A 19,393-nucleotide genomic window follows, 5' to 3' on the forward strand; every position below is an offset into this window, starting at 1 on the left:
ACCATTGTCTTTTTTTTTTAACTGGTCTGGGGTGCTAATGACCTCTACAGACTGAGACGCCTGTCATGGGCTGACCCACAGAAGCGTATCCAGAAGGTCCAAAAGATAATGGCCTGATGATATGATAAGATTTCATTTTCCCGCATATGATATAATCTGAAGATTCCTGTCGAATCCCTGTCGAAACCATTTAATATGGTAGACCTAACGGCAAGCAATAATATTCTACACAAGCAGACCAGCTTGTGAAGCTCCTGGGAAAAGAAGCATTTCATAGGGAAGAAATCCTACCGTATTTATGCATGTGCGTATGCATATATGTATTAAATAGTAGATACTATCAACTTTGGGGGCATGAAACAAAGCTTACCAGCTGCCTCAAAGCACTAAGCCTATCCCTCCTCATGATGATCTCTTAGTCTTTCCCTAAGAAGTTCTTTGTGCTTTGAGATCAGAGACCTCATTCAGAGAGTGTCTGAAGCCCTCTGGACCCCCGAATTCACTCAGCTCTGCCTTTTCATCGAAAAAGTACAGAAAGAATACGCAACTGCAAGGAGGTCTGTTAGTCCTCTCTGGGAGGGTCCCGTAAGTGGGGTGACCAGCCAGCCTACTTTACCTGGAACTGAGGGATCTCCTGGGATATGGGACTTGTAGTGCAAAAGCCAGGTGTCTAACCATCCTTTCCACCATATCTGGGCCCAAAGAAAAGAGGAATATCAGGTATGTTCTGCTTTCATGGATAAAATAGGTGACAAGGAGGCAACTGTGGGATCACTTAGGAAGGGAAGTCGGGTCAACAGACCAAGCACAAGGGCAAGGAGAACTGGTGAGGCTAGAAACTTCGGGCACACCTTTATCTTGTAAACTCCCTCCCGCCACCCCCACCCCCACCGCTGCCACGCCCACCCGCATTGCCTCTTCCTGGGCTGGGTCCCTAAGGACCAGCAGGGGATCCTTTCAATAGAATTGTTATCAGCAGTCAAAAGAAAGGCAACTGGAAAAAATTTGCCCTCCAGAGTCTCAATCTGGGGGGATAATTCACCCCAAGATAAAATGATTTGCTGGTAGCCTTGACATCAGGGTCATCATCTCTTTAGGAGCTTGGAGGAAGTGAGACACTGAAAAAGATGTAGAAACATGTAGTCCCAGCAGCCTCCCAGGCAGGGGGGTCAGTGAGTTTTCCCAAGAAAGTAAGCTGGTCTGTGATTATGTCTTGACCCAAAGCGCCCAGCCCGAGACCAAGCACTGCCTCAGCACAGGGTCTTGAATGCCCCTAACAGGTGTCTTATTGGAGCAACTTTGTTTCCTTGCAAAATCTGAGTTGTCAGACCATCCTCAATCGGCATTCTTGGTAGAGGTGCAGTGCTTTTCCCCATTGTCATGGAAGGAAAGTGAATCAAGATTCATTCCACACGACCTCAAAGCCGGTATGCCAATGAGAAAATGTCATCTTGAAGCACACATATAAATTAGACCAGCTGTAAAGATGCCTTTGGGTAATGGATCCAAAATCAACACCTGAGCAGTTTCCAAATCTCTCCCCAAGAAAAAAGTAAAGAGGAATGTGCATGTCTCCCAACCAGAAAACACTGATGTTTCAATTGTCAGCACTTGAAACAGTGCTTCCAGACAGGCATCTTGGCATTGATACCAACTTGGCTTCATTACAAAAGCCTTGATTAATTCACCCACCAAAGCATGTCCAGAAGATGGTCACAGTGGAGAAGAAATTGGGAGCTGCTTAGCTTAGAGAGAAGACTTGAAAGAGTGGGTGGATGGCAGATCAGTATCTTCCAATATCCAAGGGCTCTCGAGGGGAACAGGGAGCTAAACCGCATGGGCCCAGATGGAAGATAGAGCAGAGACAAGATTGCGTTCCAACAAAGGGGAAAACTTTCTTATAATTAAAAGTTCCCTGTAATAGAAGGAACTGCATTAGGAGGTAGTGAGCTCCCATCCCTGAAGGTGTGCAAGCAGAGTTCTGACCAACGTCCAGGGATACTATGGATGATGCTACTCCTGTGTTGGATTGGAGGCCAGATCTGATGATGCCTGCTGGAAGAGGCTACTCTTGTGTTGGACTGGAGGCTGGATCTGAGGATGCCTGAAGTCCCTTCTCAGCTCTGAGATTCTCCATACTCTGGCTTTGGGGCCTGTCCAACACTGTGCTCCATGTACCTTCCCTGGGCCCTCAGCCCTACTGCTTCGTGCCTCACTGGTGGTGATGAGGGTCAGGAGAGATGCCAGGGTGTCCTGTTCATGCAGACACGAATGGGAATGAACGGCTTAGTCATGAGCCACGTTCTCAATCAGAAGCATGATTCCAAGGATTCTGGGTCATTGTGTATGGGCAATTTCTCAAGTTCCTGGTGGTGTCCACTGTGCAGAACTGTGTACCTAGGGAGGAAGGAAGGAAAGCGTGAGAATTCAACAGGCATCCTTCAAAGGCACCAAAGAGAGTACTCTCACCACTGTGACTCCCTTTCTACTGCACGGTTCTGAGAGCATGGTGAGGTAGGGCTGGGCATGGGTGTACTTCAGTAGGCGGGAAGTCCAAAGAACTTCATCCAAAAGTGAGGAACTGGAGGCCTACAGGAAATGACAGGCCCAGGATTACCTAAAGAGTGAGTGGCAGGTCTTGGACTGGAACTCAGTTTTCTTTCCTCCCAACAAAGCGTAAGTCTCTTGTTACTCATCAAAATGGACTCTGTGTGAATACGCCAAGTTTCCTCCACCAGGGAGGGTTCTGGATTAGAAGTATCAAAGCGCTGAGATTTGTAAACCACTCAGTCTGAAAGACACTATACCCGTTATTGTTTCTTTGATTCCTTTTGGTGACCTTTGGAAGAGTCAATCGGCTGATGAATCAAACAGCAGGCTGACTCTAAGCATCACGGTGAAATTTACACTGCCGTATCACACAGTTGCACACATCTGTTAATTGCCTTTAAATCAATCTCAATTGCAAGTGGGTCATATCATCAGTAACCCAGATCCCAGCCTCTGGCAGTTATTCTTATGAAATTTCCAGAGAGTTTCAGAGCACTACCACCACTTGCTTCCCTAAGGCCAACGTTAAGCCTATTCAGGGGGACAAATAAACACACCGGTCAGTCATTTGGCATATGCTGATGATCAACGTGGTGGTGGCTTCTGATGAATTGCATTAATTCTGAGTTTGCTTTGAATCGTAATAAATTGTGGCTGACCTGCACGGATGGACTGGTGCCGTACTAAACCCTCTCCGTGCATTACCTTATTCAATCTTCACAACAGAAGATAGTATTGCACTCGTTTTTCGGTTGAGCAAATGACACAGAGATCCAGTGACTTGCCCAAGAGAATAAAGGTAACATGTGAAGAGAAGGTCAATCAAATTTCTGTCTGTCTGATGCCAACCCCCACGTTCTCACACAGCCCGTGGACCAGGTGTGAATTTAGAATAGTGGGTCCCCACCGGGACAATTTGGAGCCATTTTTCGTTGTCATGGCTGGGGCACCTAGTAGGTAGAGACCGAGGTGCTGCTACACGTTGTGCAACCCATAGCACAGTGTCCCGCAGCAGTTACCTGGCCCCAAATGTCAACAGTGCCAAGACTGAGAAACCCTGATCTAGAAGAAAAAGTCCTCTTAGCTGGCTAAAAAAGCACGTTAGCGGAGGGACACAGACAAAGTGAAGGCATGAGTCCGAGATCTCACAGAATTGTCCGCTGTGGCTGCTGCTGGTCTTGAAAGCGAGTGGAGGGGATGCGGCTTGAAAACCACAAGCACCTGCTAGGGGAGTGTGGAGAAGAACAAAGTGGAAAAGACTACAGAAAGGAAGATCGTGCAGTCTTAATGAGGGTGAGCAGGGAGGGTCCGGGAGAGAGGTATGTGACTAGAGACTTCAGGCAAGTTAGTGTTCCAGCTACTGAGTCATTAATGCTCAGCCTAGAAACCACTCCTCTATGCTTGGCTTGGGAAGAATGCTGCAAACCGAGAATCAGTTTCCTACGCTGGCTCCAATCAGGCTTCTCCAGCAGGGGGCGCTGCAGGAGGATGGGGGCTGGAAACAAGGAAAAGGGCCGCCGCCCCTCCTGTGGCCACCATCCCGTTTCTCAGTCTTTCCAACTCCTGCATAACCGGCTTTGCGGCAGCGCCCGCAGAGACATGAGCCCCAGCGGGCCGGCGTCTCCTCCTTGGAGGTCGGTCTACATCTCTGTTCTGTGAGGTCCCTCCTCTGCGTTCCTATGTTTTGTGTGTTTGTTTGTTGGTTGCCTTGTTCTCTCAGCCCTAGAAGTTGCTTCGGACAGAGCTCACATCAGTGAGGAAGATGTGCACCAAGCACCATTTTCTATAATCACACGCATTGTTCCATTTGTATCCTTCGCTCTTCACAGCCCCGAGCGGTACCCGCTGTCCTCAAGCCCATTTTATGGATAAGACAACTGAGACTCAGAGAAGGTAAGCAATTGATACGAGGCCCCCAGGGTCCGCAAGGCCCACACTCTTCACCTGAAAGCACACTCCTGAACCCCTGCCCTATTTGCGGCCAATGGGTCGCTTTCACAGGCGATCCATGGCACCTCCTCCTACACCAAATTCACATGAAGAAAGTGTCCTGGTTGAAAAGCCAAACTGATACATCTGACCATGTTAGCAAACGTGCTTTCAGGGAACACAGGCACGCGTCTGCGGCAGCCTTTCACACACCTCTCCTCAGTGTCTCTCACGTGCTAATGAGCAAGTTGTTCAGGAATGACCAGAAAAGAGGTGTGGAACTGGAGTGGATACTCTGAGCGGAGATTCCCTTTATCCGGAGCATAGCTGGAAGCCAGCAGCTTGTATCAGACATGGGAAGAGGCAGGAGGGCACGCTCTCTAGTTACAACACATGGTGGGGGGTATCGTTTACCATGCTATGGTGGCTGGTACACACAGGATGGAGGAACTGGTCTGAGATCTCGGTGGCAGGACTCTAGGAGAGGCACTGGGTCTCCAATGGAGTCTGGCCTGCAGAGGTTGGGTGTGCATTCCTGGGCTTAGGTATGGGTCTTCACCTCGGTGTTTTTCACTTTCCTAGTAAATAGCAGGTATTTAAGCAGATCTGGGTTCACCTGAATGGCCACCTTATAAACTCACACCGCTTTGTGAATTCAGGTCATTTACATCAGGTCCACCCAGATGTCACGGTGACAGGGGCCAACTATATACAGTGTTTCTGAGGAGGACGCATGAGCTCCCAGCAGTCTATGAGCACATTCAGGGGGATCCACGCATCCTCGACTTGAGGAATACTGGGGAAAAGGAAACACACGATACCGCAGACAAACAGAACAGCGTTCAAACCCTGACTCTACCATCGACTGGTTCTGTGACCCGGTCACTTAGATCAATTCCATCTACTCACAGCTTCTTTGTGGTAATAACATCAACATCTATAATGGGCTTAGCAAAGGGCTCTACCCACAGAAGATCCACTGTTAAGGAAACCGAGGCTCAGAAAGTGTGACTTTCCCAGGGTCAGAGAAGTAGTTACATATGGAATGGTTAAGAATACAGACTCTTAATGCCTGGCTAAATCCTGGCTCTGACACTCACTAACTCTGTGAATTACTGCAAATGTTCTGGGTTGTTGCGTGAGATGAGATAACGGACACAAAACGCTTATTAGAACGGTGACAGTCAAGTAATAAGCACTTTATAAATGTTTATTAGTACTATTGCTACTTGATGTTGGACGTAGAACTTGAACCCAGTACTGGGTTGCCAATTCGGTGCAGAAATCCATCCTTTAGTAATTGATCAGACATTTGTTCACTTAGCAACTGATCACGGGGCTGAAAGAAACCTTCATGAAGACTTTATATTAGCTTCCTAGTGCTTTTGTACAAATTACCACCAACCATTACCACGCATCTGTCAGAGTGGCAAATGTCTGTCAGTTCTGTTTGCTGTAAGATCTTACTCACCATTTTTGCAGCTGTGCTGATGGAAAGCAAACCCCAGAGGTGTGGGTGTACCTGGGCAGTTTCAAGTCCAGATGAAAAAACTCGCTGCCGTTTCCCAAGCAACAACAAGGCAGGAGGCAGCTCCCTTCAAGCTGGGTTGCTTCCCCCCTTAGCATTAATTTACTCAAACATGATGGGAGCCACATTAGGTTTGGTAATTACCTGAGTCTACAATTCATTCACTGAGCAATTAGCCTCACACTTAGAGCAGCCTGGATGCAATAATTAGCCGCATAATAATAGCCCCCTCTGCCCGCCCAGCCTGGCAGTATAAGGAAATGATTAGACTTTATTACACATTACCCCAGCCCTCCCCCACAAGGCAGTGCTCAGATGGGGTGCCTGCAAGATGTTTTAATTATTAAAATATAAGGTACATGGGTTTCAAGATATTCAACTCTAAAGCAGAGTTTCCCAAAGGCTGGAGCCCCATCACCTGGGAACAAAGACCTCATATTTGGTGTTTTCTTAATGTTGGGAGCAATGAGACCTTCAAATTGTAGGCATTTATTCATTCATCTACTTACTTATTTTTTTAATTTATTTTGAGAGAGAGAGAGAGACAGACAGACAGAAGCAGGACTCACCCGAAGCAGGGCTCGAGCTCACCTGAAGCGGAACTCGAACTCAAGAACTATGATTTCGTGACCTGAGCTGAAGTCAGATGCTCAATCGACTGAGCCGCCCAGGCACCCCCGCCACTTATTGATTTAAGGACATACGCTAAACGTCCACCACAGCCCAGGAACCATACCATGCCCTGGAGACATGAGGGCGGTGAGGACATCTGCACAGTCCCTGTCCTCCTGGAGCTCACAGTGAGGTGCAGGAGCCCCACAGGTGGCTGCAAAGTCACAGCCACAAGGAGGTGTTGCAGTGGGAGGTATTTGGGCTTGCTATGAGAGCATGTCACGGGGAAACAGGTGAGGTTGTACGTCAGGGTAGCATGGCCCAGGAAACAGTGGAGACGAGGACTGAAGGGTGGGTAGGGGTTAAACGGGCAAGGGGAGGGGGAGGCTGGCAGGGGAGGGGGAGGCCCACTGCCAGGGAAGCAGGTGGGCGCCACAAGAGTAGAACAGGCTGAGCGTCAGTCCAAGACGAGCACGAAGACTCGGGGAGGCTCCGTAGCCCATGGACGTCTGTGCTCAGCTCACAGCAGCGGGAAGCTGGCCGCGGCTGTAAGCAGAGCAGGTGCAGGAGGACTTGATGTTTGCAAGAACAGTCTAGCTGTGGTGTATAGAATGGACTGGAATGAGTTTGGAGTGGGAACCCAGAGGTAAATTAGGAGGTATGTTAGCTTCCTAGTACTTTTGTACAAATCACCACAAACTCATTGACTTAAAAGAATACTAATTAATTATCTTACAGTTCTGGCAGTCAGAAGCCCGAAATGGGTCTCGCTGGGCTAACATCAAAGTATGGGGTGAGCTGTGTTCTTTCTAGAGGCTCTAGAGGAGGATCCCATCCCTGGCCTTGGCGAAGGCTGCCTATGGGAACAGTGGGCCCACCAGACAGTCCAGGATAATCTCCCCATCTCAAGATGCAGAACTCAATCACATCTACAGAGTGCCTTCTGCCACGCAAGGTAATATAGTCCCAGGATTTGGGGGTGAAGAGGTAGTCCTCCTTGGACAGCCATTATTTTATATGCCACAGATGATTTTCAAGGTGTTCAGGGGTGTTGGTGGCTCAGAGCTGCAGTATGGGGCCAGTGGGGGTGTTGAGAAGTCAGATTCGGTATATATCTTTTTTTTTTATTTTTTTTAAATTTTTTTTTTTTCAACGTTTATTTATTTTTGGGACAGAGAGAGACAGAGCATGAACGGGGGAGGGGCAGAGAGAGAGGGAGACACAGAATCGGAAACAGGCTCCAGGCTCCGAGCCATCAGCCCAGAGCCCGACGCGGGGCTCGAACTCACGGACCGCGAGATCGTGACCTGGCTGAAGTCGGACGCTTAACCGACTGCGCCACCCAGGCGCCCCCAGATTCGGTATATATCTTGAAGGCAGAGCTGACAGGATCCGCTGATGCACGGGACGTGGGGGTGACAGGGACATTCGAGGCACAGCACGGGTGAGGCAAAAGGTGTGGAGGCAGGACAGAGTGGTCTGCTTTGTTTGAGGAATGGCGGATGTTCTAAGAATATATCCCACGGGGTGAGGTGGGGGTGCTGGGAAACGAGGTTTAAGAGGAAGTTGAGGTAGCATTATTGGGGGTCTTAAAAGCTGGGCTGAGGAGGTTGGGCTGAATCCTTAGGTGATGGAGACTGAAATGAACACGGGCTTCACCGTGGGAAATGGGACGGATGATCAGCCACAGAGACCAGTGTGGAAGCCCTTTCCTCTGGGAAAGACGAGGTCATGGGCAAGGACAGTAGCAGTGAAAGGAGAGAGAGGATCTTGCAAAGAGCGATGGGAAGGACGTCACCATGGATTGCACGTGAGGACCCACTGAGAAGAGTCCCTAGCGAGCCTGAGTTTAGACTGTGCAACGAAGCAGGCGCCGATGCCGCTAATGAGGACGCCCCAACCACCCCAAGCCTTCTCTTCTCCGGTAGAAACCCCTCCAGTTCCTCAACACTCCTCACGGATCAGGGTTTCTACTCTCCCCGGCTCCTTGGTTGCTCCACTCTGGACTAGCTTATCTTTGTCACTTGAAAACAGATATCAGAGGGGACTAAGGGACCTTGGACTCAGGCCCTCTCTCCCCTTGGTTATCAGTGGAGTCAGGATCAAAATCCACATTTATGGCCCAGGTGTCCATATTTATAACAGTTCCCAAACGGGGAGTGTTTCCCCCTCGTGGCCCCCCACCCCATACCGTCAGGGGCTCACAACCTCCTAAATGCACTTCCTCACCCTAGGACCAGCTGTGGCAGCAGCCCCTGTCTCCCACAATCTGGGGGATGATCCCCATCCCTACAGCGGGCTCTCCCTGGTCAGAGCGGAGGCCAACGCTAGAGCGCTCCCCTCCCATCTCCAGGGAAGATGTGACTGGGGACGGCAAGATGCTGTCAGGATCTTACTGTCTGAGCTGACAACGGGTACTGCCTGGGGGAGGCAGGTGTGGCCCACAGAAGCAGAGGAAGGTGGTCCGCGAAGAGAAAAGAATGAAGTCGATGTGCAGTGCACGGCAGGCCGGAGATGATGGCCTTGGAGAGACGGAAAGAGGAGTGCTAATCCCTGCAAGCATCCCATTCCTTGTTTGAGCCCCAGCGAAGGCTGGTCAACTTCCTGCTCTGGAGACTTGTGACGTGTCCCTGTATCTTTCCGATAGATCTCTCTTCATTTGTCTTCAGGAGGCGTGAGTGGATTTACAGCCTGTGGTAGACCCTCGGAATCCCATTATTTTAAAGCACGTGCTTCTTTCTTTCTGACAGAGCACATCTCTTAGTAGAGGCAAAAACGCTAGATGCATTGCAGTGAAGGGCGTGGCCTATGATCTTCTCCTGGTTGATAGGACCTGATGGTCTGTTAGGGGAGTCTGCTGAAAAATGTTTCTCTCCTGAATGAAAGACAAGTACAAGGAGAGTCTGCCTTATCTTCTAGCATTTGGTTATGGTCATGGTTTGGGGAGGAGGATGCAATGTTTGGAGCTGTTGTAGCTATTTTGTGACTATGAGGAAATCATCCTAAAATGAAAGCTATCGGGTTGAGAATGGTAGAGTAGAAAGATAAAAAGCATCTGGGTCCTGTATGCTGTTGTCGAATCAATGGATTAACCAACCCTGAAACTACCCAACTCTGGACTTTCTAGCTTGTAAAGGATAAATGACCTGCTCGCTTAAGTTGATTTTAGTCAGGCATTCTAGAATGTTCTTGCAGGCCAAAGTGTTCTAAATGATGTAATGTCCACGCTGCCTGTCTTCCATGTCTATAGTCACTTCCCATATTCTGCCACATTCAAATCCTACCCACCCTTAAAGACCCAGTTCAATATCCAAAACCTTCCTTCCGGAAGCTTTCTACACCATCCATCAACATTTATTGTCTGTAGGAATACAAATTATCTGATGGTGTCTGATTGGACATATGTCTGGCCTCCTGACACTCGTGAAAGGGAGGGTCTATATCTTATTATAAGAAGCAACAGTCTTTCAGCCCTCTGTACCAGACCCTGCACTAAGTGCGTTTAAAATATTGTTGTATTTAATGCTTACAATGACTACGATGTCAGCGCTATTATTTTATATATCTCCACTCCACGGATGAGGAAACTGAAACTCAGGGAGCTTAAGATTGGCCACAGGTCACTCAGCCAACAATGCACAAAGCCAGGATTCAAATCCACACGTGTTAGAATCCTGAGCCCTTTTTAATATTTGCTATATACCTCACAACACCTCACGGAGCGGGCAGAACATCATGAAATCGATAGAAATGGGACGGAATGAATGGGCTATAGAAGGAGACCGTCCTCCCCAACGTTGCCTGGCATTTGTATTGATTACAAAGCATGCCGGCAACTATTCTGTCCCTGATCCTCACGGTGGCCCCGTGTGTTGCACCACATTTGTGATGCTGCTTTCCGTTTTTTTTTTTTTTTAATTTTTTTTTAACATTTATTTATTTTTGAGACAGAGAGAGACACAGCATGAGCAGGGGAGGGTCAGAGAGAGAGGGAGACACAGAATCCGAAACAGGCTCCAGGCTCTGAGCTGTCAGCCCAGAGCCCGACGCGGGGCTCGAACTCACAGACCGCGAGATCGTGACCTGAGCCGAAGTCGGACGCCCAACTGACTGAGCCACCCAGGCGCCCCTCCATTTTTTTTTTTTAATGTTCAGTGCCATAGCTTCTGGGAGAGGGGGGAATCCCCTCCCCATTTGGACACAGACCTGCTGTGGGTAGTTCTGGTTCTCAATCTATGGGAAGGACACTGAGAAAGCCCCCTTGGCATGAAAATCACCACATGGGCTGGGGTCGTTCCCATGGAAACACCCCGGGCAGAGGAGCTGGGAATCTGAAGACGAAAACGGGTATTTTCCAGCTGGTAGAGGACAGAAGGTGTTATGGACTAAATGTGTCCCAACCCCAACATGATAGCATTTGGAGGTGGAGATAATTAGGTTTAGATGAGGTCACGAGAGTGGGGCCACCATGATGGGGTTAGTGCCCTCATAAGAGGGACAGGGACCAGAGTACTTCCTCTCCTTCCCTCTCCCCCTCTCTCTCCCTCTCCCGACCCTCTCTCTGCCATGGGAGGACTCGTAAGAAAACAGCTGCCTGCAAGACAGGAAGAGGATTCTCGCTGGGAAATGAAACTGCTGGCACCTTGATCTAGAACTTTCCACTCCCCAAAACCATGAGGAAAGAGTGTTGCGTAAGCCACCCAATCTGTGGTATTTTGTTACAGCAGCCTGAGCAGACTAGTACAGATCTCACAGAGCCAACGAAAGAATGCGCATAGAAGGACAAAGAAACAGGACCAGTTGAAGAGATATGACCTTTTGCCTTTAAGTCATTAATTCAGAAAAACCTGAGGCCTCAGGAGAAAATGAACTACCAGAGGGGCGCGAACTACCATGTGCTTCTGTGAATCTTTTACTAACAACGCTTCATTTATCCCTGGTCTCCGGGGACCTTAACTATTCAGAGACCTGACTGAGCAGCTTTTATTTGTTTGTTTGTTCTTTTTAAGGGCTTCTGAATCCTCAGCATAGTTATCACAAATGTGTGGACTTTTCTCAGTCTTCCTTGGTTTTTCACTCAGAGAATATTTAAACTCAGTTTGTATGTAACTCTAGAAAGCTCCCATACAGGGCAGAGCAGAGCTTGGGGGACTGGGGTGGGATTCGCTATGTGAGCGGCGGCAGACCGATTGCATGACAAAACAGTGGATGTGTGCAACGATAAAAGAAACATAAGAAAGTCGACAGACGTCAACACAGCACAACCCACAGGGGCCATTTAGTGCAGAGGAAAACGTTTCAATCGTCTCTCTAGGCCATTAGTGTAGTAGGCTAATGTAATAAAGGAGAGTCAAAATCACAACTTTGAATAAAGTGGCTCAAAATTGATACTGGGGGAATCCAAATAAAGTCTGTGGTTCAGTTGAGAGTATTGGGAAGATGCTAATTTCCCGGCTCTGATGAACGCTCTACGGTTATATAAAACGCTAGCATTAGGGGAAGCTGCGTGAGAGGTATATGGGAGTGCTCTGGACTATTCTATGGATATAAATGTGTTTCCAAATAAAATGTTAATAAAGTACTACCAAAAAACCCTCTCATCCTGATTTAACAATCATTTGTTTAGGAAAGATCAAGAAGGAGTTCACCACTTGCAGCCAAGGGGATGCAGCATGAATGTGGACCTGGGATGACAGAACCTCCCAGGACCGTGATTTCATGGGCTGAACCCAGCTCTGTCGGGTGTTCCTCTCCCGCCGGCCTTGGGAAGGCTGTGCTCCCAGAACGGGGAAGAAGCTCCAACCAAAATTAAAAAAATGAAAGCATATAAAATGAAATAAAACCCCCAAACCATATATTATCTTTGGCCTTCAGATCCATAGCAATCAAGGTCCAGGAGGAACTCCGGGCTCAGTGGAAGACAGAAGAAATAAGCAGAGACCAAGGTCATCTTGGAGGAGGAAGTGAACAGAGAGACACAGAGATGGACTCACAACACACACAGTGACAGACTTACAGAGCACGTTAGACAGGAACTGGTCTATGGCAGGAGAGCAGGAGGAAGCTGGAGACAGAGCAACAGCCACTTTTAGTGGAAACAGACAACGGCCACAGGTGAGGGAGAGCCAAGCGGAAGTCGCAGAGGAAGAAGAGAAAACACAGAAGTTAGTGGACTGGTTGGTGATCTTAGCCTCAAGGAGAATTCTAGTAGCCTCGAAGTGCCCTTAGGGGAGGATAAAGAGGGGAGCATAATTACTGCACAAGCTGGTTATGTCCCACTGTTTGTCTAAAAGGCACTTTTACAGCTGGCACCTCATGTGGGTCTCACGACAGCCTGGGAGGGTCACTATGCAAGTTAGTTCCTCAGTTTACCAAAGTAAGGACACGGGCACAGAGAGGTAAGTTACCCAGGTAAGGTACCCAACTAGTTAACAGCTAAGACAGACTGAAAGCCAAGTGTTCTGAGTTACCTTTCATGGTGCCGTGGCTAAGGGATGTGCAGAAATGCTCCTCCTCGCCTTCCTCCTCCTCCTCATTGGCTGCCATTTATTGAGCACCTACGTGGGCCGGATCTCATCCTGCACCCTTCACGTGAATGACCCCGTGTGATATTCCCCACAACCTTGGGAGGCAGACAGTACAACCCCTATTTTCTGACGAGGAGCCTGACACTTAGATGCACCGTGACCAAGACACTCTGGCTCGTAGGATGGCCAATGTGACTGACCCCAAGGCCCTCTGACTCATTAGCCCTTGCTTCCAAAATCCTGGGTTGCCAGGGTCCCCACCCCTCAGTCAGATTCGGGGCCAGGGAAGCAATGAGGTTCTTTTTGCAATTGAACTCTGGGTCCCATCCCAAGAAGGAAGAGCCATCCATGGCTCCCTCCTGGTTCCCAGAGACATCCCAAAGCCGGGTACTGGGAAACCCCGTGCAAATATCTAATCCCCGTCAGGGCTCTAGGCTCTAAAAGGCTCTCTCGACTCTATCCGCATCTTCCCTTAGCAAACATCACATTCCACTTCTAATGAGACAGGAGGCCAAGCAGAAACCAGGGTCCTGCGATTAGGATTTTTAAGGGCAATCTGATTAAAATAATTCACCATAAGTTTAAAAAAAGCACAGAACATACCCTCTTGGGCTCTCTTGTCTCTTCTTTAGCTCATCTCCTGTGATCGTCTATGATGAAGAATCTTTGACAATACGGTTGCATATATATGGCCACTGCCTCCATACAGGTGTCTCTGACCATCTCAATACGGTAATCCCTTTCCTTCTTGTGAAAAAACATCGCACTTCCTGCTTCTGTAATTTATTTGACAGTATAATCTGCCCTCTGACAGCCCTTGATGTAGCTTATTATTAAGTGCAACCTGTACATGCATTTAAGTGGAATGTTTCTAGATAAATTGCAAGCCTTTTGGGGAGAGAAACCACAACTCATTTCTCTAGCGCCGTCCAGCATTTTACTGACCATTAATTAACCAGGCACTGCTGGTTGAGAGGCAAACGTCCAGAATTCTAATTTCAGTTCCACTAATTAGTGGCATCTCAACCTTAGACCTCCCTAGGCCTCAATTCCCTCATCTGTAACATAGAAATAAGCAAAGCACCTCGCTGAACAAATTACGGTGAGTGGTAACTGAAGGGGCGCATGCCCCTTGTGCGCTCCTTGCTCCCGGCATGGCGCGCCTGAAACATTAGCCGGCGCTACTCGAGGCAAACTTTAAGCGAACGACGTGATTAAATGGTAACTCGGACCCCCAACTTTTTCTTCCTTCAACTGGTTCTCTCTAGCCCTTCGTTAGTGCAATCACGTGCCTTGGTATCTTGCACTGACAAAGCTCCCTAAACGTTTACCGGCGGAATATATGGAATATTCTGTGAAATTCTTCAAGGTCAATAAGGCAGATGCTGCCATGAAAATTTAAGAAACTCAGAAACGTTCGTTGGGCCATCAACAATCAGCCGAAGACTTAGGTGGCTGGGTAGCTGTTGGCCAGACGTGCTTTCCCGGAAATCAGACCATCAGAACCCAGCGGCTCACACACTGGAAGCCATGGTGCATTTTAAGCAAGAGCCGTTGATACTCCTCCTTCACTCTGGGTCTTCCAGCCACAATGCTGTGCTTCCAAATATTGGTGTAGGGCTGGGATTACACAAAAGGACAAGAGAACCGTGAACTATTGCAAATAACTAATATTTGAGGTGTGTGTGTGTACATATATTGTGTATATACGCATCTATATATCCTCAATAATTAAATTTTAACTACTCTTACACATTTATTCATAACTTTTCCTTTTTTTAAGTGCAAGCGACAACATTGCTTTTCTTGGATATAACCCTTAATGAGTCCAGTGAGTGAACTTTCGAGAGTGCAACGTGTAGGTAAGTTTATAGACGTTATCTGAACATATTGAGCCAATTCTGGCCAAACACAAACAAACAAACCAAAAAAACCAAACCCCAAACCCCAAACGAAAACCTTTCCTTGTGAAAAATCTCAGAATAGAATAGAATTCTTACAAGCACTTTTAATGTGAGATAAAAATTTAGATTTTCAGAAATTTTGGAATTTGTTTACTGAAGACCTTATCGACTGCCCCTGTCCACGTCAACCTTGCTGACGTGGTATGGTCTTCCTGTGACCTCTTGCTGTTTGCCATTTTCACTAGATGGAGGGATCACATAAAACCCCGTCCACTTGAATCCGTGTTTTTATGTACAGAGATTGTTCCTTACATTTGTATTGCAGACCATGGTCTTACAAAGCCCTTTGACATCCATCGTTTTATTTTTTATTCACCCCAGACCCATGAGGTTGTGTGAAGATGTGAAGGAAGAAGAAGTCACACACCCCCTTCCTCTGCCCAGACAGGGTGGGAGACTTTATTATATTTTTTTAATTTTTTTAAAAAGTATTTTTATTTATTTTTGAGAGACAGAGAGAGGCAGAGTGTGAGCAGGGGAGGGGCAGAGAGAGAGAGAGAAAGACCCAGAATCTGAAGAGGCTCCGGGCTCTGAGCTGGCAGCACAGAGCCAGATGCGGGGCTCGAACTCTCGGACCGTGAGATCGTGACCTGAGCCGAAGTCAGACGCTTAACCGACTGAGTCACCCAGGTGCCCCCAGGGTGGGAGACTTTAGATGATCACACTAGACTATGCTAATTGGTCAGTCTTACCTTTCTTAAGTCCAAGCATGTTGGGTCCAGACAGGGCATTAGCCTGGCAGCCTGGGATAGACCCAGGAAGGAACACAATGTGAGCTGCTATTTGGATGGTGATGTGACGGGGTAGGGATTGGTTGGTGGTTAGCCAGCTGCCTGGTAGTAGGTGTTAGGACACTCAAAGCCAAGAAGACAAGGCTTGGTGGCAGGCAGAGTAAAGAGGCCCGACAGGGAGCTGGGATCCTGGAATAATGACTCAGGGTGCTTTACAACACCTGGATAGCTCCCACAACCTGCTGTGACATTCTAAGAACCCTGGCCTTTTCTGATTAGCTCCACTCCTGTTACCCTTAGAGGAACTCTGTTACTTAAAAGGCTCTTCTCCACAAATATTGAGTTAATACCTTAAAATCATTGCCATAGACTCATAAGGGAAGACTGTATCTGGCTCAACATAGTGACCCCCAGGGCTGACTTCCCCAGGCAGGGAGGTCATATTGTCCTCGTCCTCAGACTGACAGTTCTAGGTCTCCTGGACAACGGGTGCAGAGGAAGTCACCCAGCTCTTTCTAAAGCAAGGCTGACTGCCACAATCAGAGGCAGATCGTTGGCTTTCGCTGGTGTGGCAACTTCTTCTCTACAAAACGCACTTCCAGTTACTCTGCCCTATGTATCAGGGGCAATGCTGAAGCGTCTTAAGAGTCACTTTCATGGGGGCACCTGGATGGCTCAGTCAGTTAAGCGTCCGACTTCGGCTCAGGTCATGATCTCGCGGTTCGTGAGTTCGCACCCCGCATTGGGCTCTGTGCTGACAGCTCAGAGCCTGGAGCCTGCTTGGGATTCTGCGTCCCCTCGCTCTATCTCTGCCCCTTCCCCGCTCACGCTCTGTCTCTCTCTGTCTCAAAAATAAATAGTCACTAAAAAAATTTTTTTAAAAAGTCATTTTCATGACTCTTGCAGAGACAGTATCAGGAAGCACAACTCCACACGCTGTCCAACAAGAGTCTATTTGAATCTACTGCCTTAAAGAGAATCTGAGCCACGGCTGATTTACAGCTAAAGTTGGTCGGAAATGACAGAGACTCTTCTCATGAACGAACTTTGAAATGTTACCTATTTTTTTTTTCAACGTTTTTTATTTATTTTTGGGACAGAGAGAGACAGAGCATGAACAGGGGAGGGGCAGAGAGAGAGGGAGACACAGAATCGGAAATAGGCTCCAGGCTCTGAGCCATCAGCCCAGAGCCCGACGCGGGGCTCGAACTCACGGACCGCGAGATCGTGACCTGGCTGAATTCGGACGCTTAACCGACTGCGCCACCCAGGCGCCCCAAAATGTTACCTATTTTTATAGTTACGAACTCACTCTAACGCTGTACCGCTATGAGCCTCACAACCTGCTTTAAACCCCGCTTTGAGTGTGCACTTTGCTCAAATGCGCTTTGGCCTCTGGCCAAAACTAAATAAAATACAGCTCCAATCTGACCGCACCAGCTCTGTTGTCAAAAATGTCCTGGCTCATCTCACACTTCCTCACGGCAGGGTATTACTGCTGGTCCCTCGCGGCAGACTGAAGTCTGGCACATTCTGAAGCCATCTCTGTCCTGGATGGAACCGTTAGGAGGGTGTTGGCTGCTGCTGCTGAATTTCACTCTCTGCAGCACCAACAATGAGGTCCTGCAGTGGGGGGGGGGGGGGGTTGTGTTCGTTTGGTCAGGGCTTTTTCCATTAGGCTTGGTCATCGGCAGTTGGCTGGTTACATACGCAGTCCTAAGATCAAATGGCTGGAATCCAATTATCCCAGCTTCCTGTCTGCACAGTCCCGCCAGGGAAGAACACAGTCCTGTTTGCCTGTCTTGCCAGGCTCCCAGGATTCAAAGTATATCATTTGGAGAAAATCAACAAACAACAGACCGTCAGATGTTTTAAGGGAGAATGAATGTGGCGTGGAAAGAGGAAGGGCCGGTCCAGGATGCAAAAAGCTACCTGATCCTTATTCTGCCTCCTCCCGGCTCAGCGTCCATCCTTTTGCTTCTCTGAGCTTCAGTCTCATTTGTTAGGGGGGGATCGTAACACCAATCACTGGGTTGTTGGGAGCTTCTGGTAAGAGGATGTATGTAAGAGAGCTTTGAAAATTCTAACGGTGAAGGTGATGGTAGTAACGAGGTGAGCCGGCATTTATCGAGGGTCTACTGTGAGAAGGGCACCGTGCTAGGTCTCTAAGAGACGCTGTCTCATTTAATACCTGCAAACATCTCTTGGAGAGTTGGTGATGACAGTAATGATTTCAATAGCAATGGCTAACATTTCTGAAGTGTTTATCATGGACCAGCCTCCAGTCTCAGCTTAGTATTCATATTAACACGTGTAATCCTTGCCTCGTGTGAAGTACTATTATCATCCTTTCCTGACGTGAGGAAAATTAGAGACAGAAGCTGACTAATTTGCTCAAGATCATGCTCCAGTAAGAGGCCACAAGGAATCAAACACAGGCATCCTTATTCTAGAACAGGAGTCGTCAACTTTTTCTATGCAGGGCTAGATGTAAGTATTTTAGGTCATTTCAGTATTACGGGGCTGACTTCCTTGGGCAGGGACATCATATCCTCCTCAAACAGCCTCTGTTGCTTATCCCTCTTCTCCTTTTCTTTTTCCTTTTTTTTTTCCTGTCTAGTTTTTTGTTGTTGATTTTTGCTTGTTTTTATACCCTTTGCAAATGTAAACCCCATTCTTAGCTCAAGCGTCGTGCAGAAATAAGCCGATGGCTGGATTTGGCCCATGGTACTCTTGGCTGACCCTTGCTTTAGAAATAATTTTACTTTTACAAGTGCAAAAACTAAAGCTCACGTCTTTAAGTTACTGAAGTTAGGAAGCTAATCTAAGTTTGTCTGCCCCCAGAAACTGTCAACAGCTTTCACGTGTGCTATTAAAAGTAAGGTACTGGGGCACCTGGGTGGCTCAGTCGGTTAAGCGTCCGACTTCAGCTCAGGTCACGATCTCACAGACCGTGAGTTCGAGCCCCGCGTCGGGCTCTGGGCTGATGGCTCGGAGTCTGGGGCCTGCTTCCGGTTCTGTGTCTCCCTCTCTGTCTGCCCTTCCCCCGTTCAAGCTCTGTCTCTCTCTGTCTCAAAAATAAACGTAAAAAAAAAAAAAAAAAAAAAAATTTAAAAAAAAAAAAAAAAAAAGTAAGGTACTATCACTGAGTTAGGGATGCTGTACTTATCCCAATTTCCAAACAGAACAGGCTTTTGGGGGCGCCTGGGTGGCTCAGTCAGTCACATGTCCCGACTTTGGCTCAGGTCATGATCTCGTGGTTCGTGAGTTTGAACCCCGCATTAGGCTCTGTGCTGACAGCTCAGAGCCTGGAGCCTGCTTTGGATTCTCTCTCTCTCTCTCTGCCCCTCCCCTACTCACGCGCTGTCTCTATCTCTCAAAAATAAATAAACCAAAAAAATATTAAAGATATTTTTTAAAAAAGAGAACAGGCTTTTTTTCCCTCTTGGAACAGACTTGGGGACATGCCAGCAGTCAGAGATGTAGCAGACCCAGAGCCTAGCACAGTGCCTGACACACAAATTGCCACTGAGTGAAATCATTCTGATTTCC

The 19,393-nt window shown here is 47.9% G+C and overlaps 1 protein-coding gene across 2 annotated transcripts in view; it reads right to left on the reverse strand.

Moving 5' to 3' along the window:
• Nucleotides 1-919: 919 nt before the first annotated feature.
• The window catches only part of HTR4 (5-hydroxytryptamine receptor 4), a 178,490-nt gene continuing 160,016 nt past the window's right edge, over nucleotides 920-19,393 (reverse strand). For both annotated transcript variants that reach the window (XM_086678945.1, XM_086678932.1), the window contains one exon: nucleotides 920-2,397. In XM_086678945.1, the coding sequence (XP_086535071.1) occupies nucleotides 2,310-2,397 (88 nt within the window). In that variant the 3' untranslated portion in view covers nucleotides 920-2,309. The remainder of the gene's footprint in view (nucleotides 2,398-19,393) is intronic.

Source organism: Puma concolor, chromosome A1 (genome assembly GCF_028749965.1).
Source record: "Puma concolor isolate L17-30 chromosome A1, mPumCon1.1.hap2, whole genome shotgun sequence".
Lineage (NCBI taxonomy): Eukaryota > Metazoa > Chordata > Mammalia > Carnivora > Felidae > Puma > Puma concolor.